Genomic DNA, 12,727 nt, shown 5'->3' on the forward strand with positions numbered 1-12,727 from the left:
TATGTGTGACAGTGAGTAAATGCCTTAATCAGTCTAAGCCTCTGTTTCTTTGTTTGTAAAATAAAAATAATACTAGAACCGGCCAGGCATGGTGGCTCACGCCTGTAATCCCAGCACTTTGGGAGGCCGAGGTGGGCGGATCACGAAGTCAAGAGATTGAGACCATCCTGGCCAACATGGTGAAACCTTGTCTCTACTAAAAATACAAAAATTAGCTGGGCGTGGTGGTGTGCGCCTGTAGTCCCAGCTATTTGGGAGGCTGAGGCAGGAGAATTGCTTGAACCCGGGAGACGGAGGGTGCAGTGAGCCAAGGTCTTGCAATTGCATTCCAGCCTGGTGCCTGGTGACAGAGCGAGAATCTGTCTCAAAAAATAAAAATAAAAATAAAAATAATAATAGTAATACTAGAACCTACCTACTAGACCCTTTATGGCCATTGAAGGTATAAATGAGATACTGTGGGCCGGGCGCGATGGCTCAAGCCTGTAATCCCAGCACTTTGGGAGGCCGAGGCGGGTGGATCACGAGGTCAAGAGATCGAGACCATCCTGGTCGACATGGTGAAACCCCGTCTCTACTAATACAAAAAATTAGCTGGGCACGGTGGCGCGTGCCTGTAATCCCAGCTACTCAGGAGGCTGAGGCAGGAGAATTGCCTGAACCCAGGAGGCGGAGGTTGTGGTGAGCCGAGATCGCGCCATTGCACTCCAGCCTGGGTATCAAGAGCGAAACTCCATCTAAAAAAAAAAAAAAAAATAAAAAATAAATGAGATACTGTGTCTAAACTGCGCACAAGGTGAGTGTTCACAGTATGTATCAAATAATTGACTCAAATGGACATGAGAGAGTAAGACAGAAAATTTTGGCTGTTAAACTTTTGTGGCACACAACTCCTGGGTTGCCTGCCAGGCTCACAGTTTCTTATAATATGGGATTCCCCTAATAATGTCTAAATTATGTGACATTGGTCTCTGGCAGGAAGTAGGGTGGACATCAGGACCAATCCAATTCTTTGGTGCTGGGAGGGTACTATAAAGTCTAGAACAGAGAATCGCTGAGCCTGGGTGGCTTTGTCTTTGTCGAGTCACATTAATGGCAACTATTTTAGGAACTTTAGCCAAGGGCTTGGAGCAGGCCTATTTCCCTCTCATTGACCTTTGGTTGTTTTAAATATCCATGAGGTAATTTACATCCTTTCAAAAATGTACCTTTTTTAAAAAAAATTTTTATTTATTTTTATTTTATTATTATTTTTTTATTTTAAAGATGGGGTTTCTCCGTGATGGCCAGGCTGGTCTTGAACTCCCGACCTCAGGTGATCCACCCACCTCGGCCTCCCAAAGTGCTAGGATTGCAGGCGTGAGCCACCGCGTCCGGCCTCTCAAAAATGTACCTTTTTGCTAAAGTTAGAAAGAGGATTTCTGTTACTTATAACCAAAGAATCTTAACCAATAAAACCCATCTGTTTTTTATTTTTATTATTTTTTAGAGCTATATTTTAGGCTGAAGCATGGTAGGGGGTTCATGACTCACTGAAGTCTCAAACTCCTGGGGTCAAGTGATCCTCCTACCTCAGCCTCCTGAGTAGCTGGGACTATAGGCATATGCCACTATACCTGGTGAATTATTATTATTATTATTATTTTTTTGAGACAGAGTTTCGCTCTTGTTACCCAGGCTGGAGTGCAATGGCGCGATCTCGGCTCACCGCAACCTCCGCCTCCTGGGTTCAGGTAATTCTCCTGCCTCAGCCTCTTGAGTAGCTGGGATTACAGGCACGTGCCACCATGCCCAGCTAATTTTTTGTATTTTTAGTAGAGATGGGGTTTCACCATGTTGACCAGGATGGTCTCAATCTCTTGACCTCATGATCCACCTGCCTCGGCCTCCCAAAGTGCTGGGATTACAGGCATGAGCCACTGTGCCCGGCCTATTATTATTATTTTTGTAGAGATGGGGGTCTTGCTGTGTTGCCCAGGCTGGTCTCAAAAATCATGGCCTCAAGAAATCCTCCTGCCTTAGCCACTAGGATTACAGGCATGAGCCACTGTGTCCAGCAAAAACCCATCTGTTTTTTTTTTTTTCTTTCTTTCTTTTTTTTTTTTGAGACAGAATCTCGCTCTGTCACCCAGGCTGGAGTGCAGTGGTGTGATCTCAGCTCACTGAAACTTCCACCTCCCAGGTTCAAACTCCTGAGTAACTGGAATTACAGGCATGCACCACCAACCCTAGCTAATTTTTGTATTTTTAGTAGAGACAGGATTTCACCATGTTGACCAGGCTGGTCTTGAACTCCTGACCTCAGGTAATCGGCCTGCCTTGGCCTCCCAAACTGCTGGGATTACAAGTGTGAGCCACTGTGCCTGGCCCCATCTGTTTTTAACCTAATAATCTAACTGCTGGATGCACTCTTCTTTTATCAATAGTTATATATAAATATAGTATTTCTTGGCCTGTAATCCCAGCTACTCAGGAGGCTGAGGCAGGAGAGTTGCCTGAACCCAGGAGGCGGAGGTTGCGGTGAGCCGAGATCGCGCCATTGCACTCTAGCCTGGGTAACAAGAGCGAAACTCTGTCTCCAATATATATCTATATCTATATCTATATCTATATCTATATCTATATCTATATATATATATATATATATAGAGAGAGAGAGAGAGAGAGAGAGAGAAATTTCTTGGTATTTTATACTTGTTCCCAGAACTAGTAAAAGAAACAAAATAAAACTGCCACAACCTTTCAGTCCTTTCTGCAGTTATTTTGCTGACTATGTAAAGCTTAGAGAATCATGACTAAATGGATTTCAATATCATGAAGGTGCCCAATATGTAAACAATTAAGTGTAAGCAAATCAAACTGAAAATTTGTTCTTTCATGGCCTTAGAACGAGATAAATCTAACAGAAGCAGCTTCTAAAAATATAATCAAGATGATCTTGTATCTTTTTAAAAATAAGTCACTAATAGCAAGATCCTTCTCTCCTTTTCTGAAGTATGGGCTTCCCTTCACTGTAGCCATATGTGCCTCCATGTCTTATTAAACTCATATCTTTCTATTCTGCTTCCTTAATCCTCTTCTTCTTCTTTTTTTTTTTTTTTGAGATGGAGTCTTGCCCTGTTGCCCAGGCTGGAGTGCAGTGGTGCAATCTCAGCTCACTGCAACCTTTGCCTTCTGTGTTCAAGCAATTCTTTGCCTCTGCCTCCTGAGTAGCTGGGATTACAGGCACCTGACACCACGTCTGGCTAATTTTTGTATTTTTAGTAGAGACGGGTTTTCACCACATTGGCCAGGCTGGTCTTGAACTCTTGACCTCATTATCCACCCGCCTCAGCCTTTCAGTGTTGGGATTACAGGCATGAGCCACCGAGCCTGGCCCTTAATCCTCTTCTTATCTATTTATCCAGCAATTAAGTCAACTGATACTTATTTAGTGCCAACTGTGAACTGATTGTGGTAGGAACTAGATCTGTAATCACAAAATAAAACAAGAAATTCCTTAAAGAACCTATGATCTCATAGTGAGACAAACAAATAAGCACTAACAAATACCTAGTCAAGGTATGTGTCACTACAGGCTGGACTCATGGTGTCACCACTGAGTTTCAACACCTGGCGTTACTGGTGACTGGTGTAGGGGAGGACTGTGCCCAGTCTATGCCCTGGCTTTTGTAGAAAAAGGAGCATTAGGCCGAGGCGGGTGGATCACGAGGTTAAGAGATCGAGACCATCCTGGTCAACATGGTGAAACCCCGTCTCTACTAAAAATACAAAAAATTAGCTGGGCATGGTGGCGCGTGCCTGTAATTCCAGCTACTCAGGAGGCTGAGGCAGGAGAATTGCCTGAATCCAGGAGGCGGAGGTTGTGGTAAGCCGAGATCGCGCCATTGCACTCCAGCCTGGGTAACAAGAGAGAAACTCCATCTCAAAAAAAAAAAAAAAAAAAAGGAAAGAAAGAAAAAGGAGCATTAATTGTTGTGAATTATTTAAGGGAGGACTTCAAGGGAGTTGGTGAAGGCTCCTTAATTGCTGATAAGGTTGTTGAAGAAATTAAAAACAAAGGTGGAAAAGTGGCCAACTATGACTCAGTGGAAACGGGAGAAAGTTGTAAATGCTCTTAGAATAGATGTGGTTAACAATTCTAGAATTCTGAGGGACCATTCTTTTGCTAGGATAAGTGATGAAGACTGAGATATCATCTACAGAGTTCACTTGTGGGGCTCATTCCAAGACCCTGTATAGCATGTGATCACATGAAGAAGCAGAAATACGTTAGGATCATTTTGACTTCATCAGCTTCAGGAATATATGGCAGCTTTGGCCAGGCAAATTATAGTGCTGTGAAGTCTGGTCTTCTGGTCCCTGCAAATTCTATTGCAGTTGAAGGCAGGAAAAGCAACATTCATTTTAACACTGTTTCTCCTAATGTTGAATCAGGGATGACTTGGTTATGCCTGAAGATCTCGTGGAAGCCCTAAAGCCAGATTACGTCACATCGCTGGTCCTTTGGCTTTGCCATGAGAGTTGTGAGGAGAATGGTGGCTTGTTTGAGGTTGGAGCAGGATGGATTGGGAAATTATTCTGGGAGCAGCCCCTTGGAGTGGTTGTAAGACAAAATCAGCCAATAACTCCTGAAGCAGTGAAGGCTAACTGGAAGAAGATGTGTGACTTCGAGAATGCCAGTAAGCCTCAGAGTATCCAAAAATCAACTGGCAGTATAATTGTAGTTCTAAGTAAAATAGATTCAGAAGGAGGAGTTTCAACAAATCCTCTCAGTCATGCAACATGAGGATGTGCTGGAGCTATTGGCCATAAACTCCCTCCATTTTCTTCTGCTTATACAGAACTGGAAGCTATTATATGTATGCCTTTGGAGTGGTAGAATCAATCAAGGATCCAAAAGATTTGTAATTTGTTTCAATTCATTCACTTCAGAGGAAAAAAAAAAGATTTGAAATTTGTTCATGGCTAGGCGCGGTGGCTCACGCCTGTAATCCCAGCACTTTGGGAGGCCAAGGTGGGCAGATCATGAGGTCAGGACATCGAGACGATCCTGGCCAACATGGTAAAACCCTGGCTCTACTAAAATACAAAAAATTAGCCAGGCGTGATGGTACTCACCTGTAGTCCCAGCTACTTGGGGGCTGAGGCAGGGGAATCACTCAAACCCAGGAGGCAGAGATTGCAGTGAGTGCAGATCGCACACCGCACTCCAGCCTGGTGACAGAGCTAGACTCCATCTCAAAAAAAAAGAACAAAAAAAAGAAGAAATTTGTTCATGAAGAAAGCTCTGATTTCTCCTGTTTGCCTGCCTTTCGAGTTATCATAAGTCAGAGATCTATAATGGATGGAGAATGAGCAGAAGTTCCTGGGCTTTCAATGAACTTTGCAAAGGTTGTTTATGGGGAGCAATACTTGGAGTTATATAAACCACTTCCCAGAGCAGAAAAATGAAAATGTGAAACAGTTGTTGCTGATGTCCTAGATAAAGGATCTGGTATAATAATTCTTATGGATGTCTATTCTTATTCTGAGAAGAAACTTATGTGCTATAATCAGTTCTCTCTCGTTGGCTCTAGAGGCTTTGGTGGAAAATAGACCACCTGAGGCTGTACTTACAGATACCACCTCTTTCTTTTTTTTTTTTTTGAGACAGTCTTGCTGTGTCACCAGGCTGGAGTGCAGTGGCGCAATCTTGGCTCACTGCAACCTCTGCCTCTCTGGTTTGAGCGTTTCTCCTGCCTCAGCCTCCCAAGTAGCTGGGACTACAGGTGCACACCACCACATCCTGCTAATTTTTTTATTTTTAGAAGGGATGGGGTTTCACCATGTTGGCCAGGATGGTCTTGATCTCTTGACCTTGTGATCTGCCCGCCTTGGCCTCCCAAAGTGCTGGGATTACAGGAGTGAGCCACCACGCCCAACCAGTACCACCTCTCTTAATTAATCAGGCTTTTTTTTTTTTTTTTTTTGAGACGGATTACCCAGGCTGGAGTGCAGTGGCGCGATCTCAGCTCACCGCAACCTCCGTCTCCTGGGTTCAAGCAATTCTCCTGCCTCAGCCTCCCGAGTAGCTGGGACTACAGGCGTGCGCCACCATGCCCAGCTAATTTTTGTATTTTTAGTAGAGACGGGGTTTCACCATGTTGACCAGGATGGTCTCGATCTCTTGACCTAGTGATCCACCCATCTTAGCCTCCCAAAGTGCTGGGATTATAGCCGTGAACCACTGTGCCCAGCCAGCTAATCAGGCTTCTTCTTTGTACTACCTCAGCAAAGACTGGAATCTGTTACACTTTGATCCTAATTTTGCTAGCCTAGCACGTTTTGACATGTGTACATAGATTATGTGTACATGGATTAAGTACATTTGGATTTTTTCCCAGGCATGTTTTATAGCAGTTTGCAGATAATGTGTCAAGACTCAAGGTGATCAAGCCTTGTTTTGCAAAACCAGTGTATCCAGGGCAAACTCTACAAACTGAGATGTGGAAGGAAGGAAACAGAATCCACTTTCAAACCAAAGTCCAAGGAACTAGAGACACTGTCATTTCAAATGCATATGTGAATCTTATACCAACATCTGGTATTTCAGCTAAGACAGCCTCTGAATGTGAGGAACTTCAGAATACCCTTGTATTTGAGGAAACAGGTCACTGCCTTAAGGATGTCGGTGTGAGATGGTAAAGAAAATAAATGTGGCTAGGTGCCGTGGCTCATGCTTGTAATCCCAGCACTTTGGGAGGCTGAGGCGGGTGGATCACCTGAGGTCACAAGTTCGAGACCAGCCTGATTAACATGGTGAAACCCCGTCTTTACTAAAAATACAAAAATTAGCCCGGTGTGGTGGCAGTCACCTGTAATCCCAGCTACTGGGGAGGGTAAGGCAAGAGAATCACTTGAACCCAGGAGGTGGAGGTTGCAGTGAGCCAAGATCATGCCACTGCACTCCAGCCTGGGCGACAAGAGCAACACCTTGTCTCACCAAAAAAAAAAAAAAAAAAAAAAAAAAAATTACTCTCTTCACCCAAATATGCTTATTTTGCAGAAGTGATCAGAACTAAGCTGTAGAGGAAACTGCTTGCCATTTTCAGATGTCAGATAACTTTTCAGATTTTTATTTTTTACTGTTTTTTCATGTATCGTTTTTACAAGGAACTATATATATATAAGCTAGCACATAGTTATCCTTCTGTTCTTAGATCCATATCTTCATAATAAAAAATTTTCACTCAAGTCTAGATTCTTTAGAATTTGTGGCATTTATAAAAGTTGAAAGGAAAATTAAATGAATGAAGGCCACTTTGGTGCCTTTAAAAAATAAAAAATACATGTAAAAATCATGAAATGTCATGTAGGAATATTGTGGATTAAATGAGAAGTTAAAACAGGAAGTCTTATTTAGACCTTCACCTCCTGGGTTCAAGCAATTCTCCCTGCCTCAGCCTCCTGAGTAGATGAGATTACAGGCGTGCACCACCATGCCTGGTTAATTTTTGTATTTTTTAGTAAAGACGAGGTTTCACTATGTTGGCCAGGCTGGTCAACATAGTGAATTTCAAAAACATTATGCTAAGTGAAAGAATCCAGATGTAAAAGACTATATATGATTTCATTTACATGAAACGTCCAGAAAATGCAAATCTACACACAGAAAGTTGGTTAGGGAATGCCTGGGGTTGGGGTTAGTAGGACTGACTACAAATGGGCATGAGGAAGAGATTGGAAATCTCTTTTGGGGGTTCAAAAACTGATTCATGCTGGTATCATTAAATTGTATTAGTAAGATCAGTATATGTTACGATATATAAACTATACCTTGATAAAGCTGTTAACAAAAAAAATACATATAAGAATTGGAGACAATTTTTTTATGCTTAAGGGGTCTCTAAAGGCCTTGCTTAGGGTCCACTACTTATAGAAAATGAAAGTTGAAAAAATACGTATTTATTTTATATGCTTTTACTGGTTAAGAATTATAGTCCACTATCAGTAAGAGCTCCACCCAATACTGAATAGCAATTCCCTAAAATTATCAACACACACACAGGGAGATGCTTCTTCACTGTGTGTGTGTGTGTGTGTGTGTATAGGAAGCTCAGAAGGCAGAAGGGCAGAAAGTACTCTCATCCTTGCTCTTCCAGAACTTTTCTAGAAACTGTGCAACTTCCTTTTCTATCTCATTGGCTAGAATTTAGTCACGTGGCCATATTTTGCTACAGTGGATGAAATGTAATTTTCCAAATGGGACTTTGTTACAAATAATGAAAGAACGGATATTAGGAGGCAAGCTGACACAACCTTTTCCTCAATGTCAGGGACCAATCTCTTAATTATATTACTTTGAACACTAAAATACTCTGTATATAAGAGGGAGTAGTAGAGAGAAGACACATGAGTCTAAAATAAGCTCAATGAACTCTACAATGCATACCTTTAGGGATCACTGATAGAACTGGCCTAAAAATAAATGGCAAAGCAGAATATAACTCCCCACTCCTGAAGAGTGGGCTGTCCATCATGTGACTTCTTTTTAGAGTACAGTTCAAAAGAGAGAAGTATAGTTCAGAAAAGGTTAATTTTTCAGGGGCAAAACCTGAGAACAACTTCAGTTGGTGAAGTCAACCAATAGTCAAAAATCACATCACTAGTAGGCAACCTTGATATAACCACTTTGCCTCTGTGATCTTCCTTCCCCAAACCCATAATCCTGGTCTGGTATGAGAAAAACAGACTATTCCAAAATAGGTATCTTCTAAAGTATTTTCCTGGCATCCTAAATATTGTTAATGTCATTAAAATATCCACATTCACTGGGTTGTCTTTTTGTTGGTGAGTTTTAGGAGTTATATATATTATTTATTGAAGCACAAAGTTTTAAAATTTTGATGAAGTCTAATTTATCTAATTGCCAAATTCAAGGTCGTGTAATAAATGTCCTTGTTTTCCTTTAAAAATTTTACTTTTAGTTATTCAATATAGGTCTTTAATCCATTTTGTTGTTTTTTTTAATATCAACATTTGGCCTAGCATGGTGGCTCACTCCCGTAATTCCAGCATTTTGGGAGGCCAAGGCGGGCAGATCACCTGAGGTCAGGAGTTCAAAACCAGCCTGACCAACATACAGAAATCCTGTATCCACTAAAAATATGAAATTAGCTGGGTGTGGTGGTGCGTGCCTGTAATCCCAGCTACTTGGTAGGCTGAGGCAGGAGAATCACTTGAACCCGGGAGGCGGAGGTTGCAGTAAGCCAAGATAGTGCCATTGCACCCCAGCCTGGGCAACAAGAGCGAAACTCCATCTCAAAAACAAAAAAACAATTTTGAAGTTTCAGGGTAAATATGCAAGGTATGCAGGTTTATTACACTGGTAATCATGTGCCATGGTGGTTTGCTGCACAGATCAACCCATTCATTACCTAGGTATTAAGCTCAGCATGCATTAGCTATTCTAAGGTAGGGATCTAACTTCATTCTTTTGCATGTGGATATCCAGTTGTCCCAGTACCATCTGTTGAAGAAATAGCTCTTTCCCCATTGAAGAGATGTGGGCACTCTTGTTGAAAATCAAGTGACCATAGATATATTGGTTTATTTCTGGACTTTGAATTCTATTCCATTGACCTATATGTCCAACCTTATGCCTGTATTACACTGCTTTATGTAGCTTTGTAGTAAGTTTCAAAGCCAGGAAGTGAGTTTTCTCCTTTTTCAAGATTTTTCAGCTATTCAGGGTACCTTGCAATACCATATGATTTTTAGGACTGACTTTCCTATTTTTCAAAAAAAGGCCACTGGGATTTTGATAGAAATTGCATTGAATCTGTAGACTGCTTTGGGGATTACTGCCATCTTACCAATACCGTCTTCCAAACCATTAATACAGGCTGTTTATTTAATTTCTGTTGGCAACAGTTTGTAGTTATCAGTGTGTAAGTTCTTTCATATCCTTGGTTACATTTATTCCTAGGTGTTTTGCGGTTTTAGATGTTATTGTAAATAAAACTGCTTTCATAATTTTCCTTTTGGACTGTTCGTTGCTAGTGTATAGAAATATAACTGATTTTTGTATGTTTTCTATCTTGTAACTCCGCTGATTTTTTTTTAAAAGACAGAGTCTCACTCTGTTGCCCAGGCTGAAGTACAGTAGTGCAATCTTGGCTTACTGAAGCTTTGACCTCCTAGGCTCAAGCAATCCTTCTGCCTCAGCCTCCCAGAAAGTAGCTGGGACTATAGGTATGTGCCACCACACCCAGCTAATTATTGTATTTTTTTTGTAGAGACAGAGTTTCACCATGTTGTCCAGGCTCATCTTGAACTCCTGAGCTCAAGCGATCTACCTGTGTTGGCCTCACAAAGTTCTGGGATTACAGGCATGTGCCACCACACCCAGCCTGCTGAATTCTTTTATTAGCTCTAACAGATTTTTGGTGGATTCTTTAGGATTTCCTACATAATACAACAATTAACCAGGTATGGTGGTGTGTGCCTGTGATCCCAACTACTCAGGAGGCTAAGGCAGGAGAATTGCAGAGGTTGCAGTAAGCCGAGATTGTGCCACTGCACTCCAGCCTGGGTGACAGAGCAAGAGTTTGTCTCAAAAAAAAAAAAAAAAAAAAAAAAAAAGCATTTCCTACATATAAAATCATGTCATTTGTAAATAAAGAGTTTCACTTCTTCCTTTCTATTCTGGGTGCCTTTTGTTTTTTTTTGCTTAAACTGCACTTTTGAAAAACAAATGAGAGATGGCATTTAATACTGCAATTTCAGCATGATTTTCAAACTCTACTTAGGAATGTAGACATTACACTTCTAAAATCTGTAGATGACATTTCAGGAAGCACTTTAGTCTTTGTAACTAAAGTACATGTACTATATAAACATTCCAATGTCAACAGCACTTTATACACAGTAATATATGAAAGAACGGACTTTACACTTCTTTTGCACTGAATTATCTTTGGTATGTTTTAAAATACTTAAGAAATAGAAACAAATTTAAGAGACAGTTTTCACCTTTAAAATTTATTAGGTAAGCTATAAACACAAAATGAAAGCCTAGGAATAAAAGATGCATCTAGAAGAATAATTTATAATAAACCAACAAAAATGAGAATATGTATGTATATCTCCAGGAATATAGACATATTTAAACGTTCTCAGTGACTGCCACTGCTTTATGCATTACGTAAGATAGTATCTACTAATTAAGATATCGAATTTACTGGGTTTTAGAAGGCTTTAAAAACAATATCCAGATAAATCAACAACAAAAATACAGCTCAAATTTGAACTGCATTAGAATCCAGAATCTCTCATTTCAGATGACCATTCCTTATTCCTCTCAAAAGATTTCCAACAGAAGCTATTTTACAAACTCATATGTCTTCTCCCCACTCTCCCCAAAAGTATGCACGGAAGTGCATGCTTTTAACCTTAAGAAATGTATTTTTTTGGTATCGTTAATATAAAATTTATAATATTTATAAAATTGTATATAAAAAGTATCAATAGAATATAACCTAAACACAATTTTAGAAAGATATAAACAGCTTGCAAATATAACAACTTTGTGCTATTCAAAGATGTTCAACAAGGTAGTTATTAATACATTTGTTGTGTATATAATTACAAAAGTAAACCAAGAAATATTTTAAATCTTTATTAACTCAAATTAGAATTATAAAAATGTTTATCTCAAAAACATATCAATAATCGTGATACTTAAGTACAGAATTGTGGTGCAGCCAGAAATTATTCAAGAGCCCTCCCACAAATCATGACTTGCATTCTGGCTTTTAAGTGAAGACAAGGGAATCTAAAGGCAGACGGGAGGCGGGCATTAAAAAAAAACAAAGATGACAAAAAAGATGGGAAAGACACAATGGTTAGGTAAGTTTCTTGTCTGATACAATAAACTATTTTTAGGAAGGATAAAATTAAAAGTGCTTAATACAAAAAAATGTAATGCTGCTAATTACTCTTAAGTGCCGTAAAACGTTAGTTACCAAAATAACTTTATTAAGAGTTGGCCAAACTTCAACTATTACCACAGGGCCTTGTTCTAGCAAAGTTCCAATATTTATCAGTTATCTTACATATGAAATTTATCTTAATATGTACATAAATAACAGGAAAGTTTAAATATTTTTATTTTACTATTTTATTCTTTTCCTTAAAGATGCAGGGTTTCATACTACATCGATTAGGCGGACATAACAAAAACGAATTAAATAGGAACTGAATATAAAGAATACTTGATATCATGACATCATGATCTGGAACAACTGAATTTTTCTACTTCTTGCTCCATTTTCTAGATAAGGGGGAGGAAGAGAAAATAGTACATTTCAATATGGAATAAGCTAAAGAAACATTTCATTACTGTTTTGTTTTTCAGTAAACAACCTTAAGAATATTAATATTCATGTATATATTTGATAGTGAAAATAAACATTTAGTTCAATATTTAAAACTGCCACGTAAACATAAACTGACTTTCCCTATAGGACTTCATTATTTAAGTAACTGTGAAATGAATATGGGGTACATTCCTCTTATATTAAATTCAAATAGTATTAATCAAGGTACTGATGTATTTATTTTATTTTATTTTATTTTATTTTTTTGAGACGGAGTTTCGCTCTTGTTACCCAGGCTGGAGTGCAATGGCGCGATCTCGGCTCACCGCAACCTCCGCCTCCTGGGTTCAGGCAATTCTCCTGCC

At 39.7% G+C, this 12,727-nt stretch overlaps 1 protein-coding gene and 1 pseudogene across 1 annotated transcript in view; one reads left to right on the top strand and one right to left on the bottom strand.

Moving 5' to 3' along the window:
- Window positions 1-429: 429 nt before the first annotated feature.
- LOC105716822 (peroxisomal multifunctional enzyme type 2-like) lies at window positions 430-5,485 on the top strand (annotated as a pseudogene).
- A 5,519-nt stretch (window positions 5,486-11,004) lies between these two features.
- ATAD2 (ATPase family AAA domain containing 2) overlaps window positions 11,005-12,727 on the bottom strand; it is a 71,616-nt gene continuing 69,893 nt past the window's right edge. Inside the window, exon 28 of the mRNA XM_012451596.2 lies at window positions 11,005-12,316. Within this exon, the coding sequence (XP_012307019.2) occupies window positions 12,272-12,316 (45 nt within the window). The 3' untranslated portion in view covers window positions 11,005-12,271. The remainder of the gene's footprint in view (window positions 12,317-12,727) is intronic.

This window comes from Aotus nancymaae, unplaced genomic scaffold (genome assembly GCF_030222135.1).
Source record: "Aotus nancymaae isolate 86718 unplaced genomic scaffold, 86718_ANA_hifiasm-v0.15.2.pri h1tg000036l, whole genome shotgun sequence".
In the NCBI taxonomy this organism is placed as follows: Eukaryota; Metazoa; Chordata; class Mammalia; order Primates; family Aotidae; genus Aotus; species Aotus nancymaae.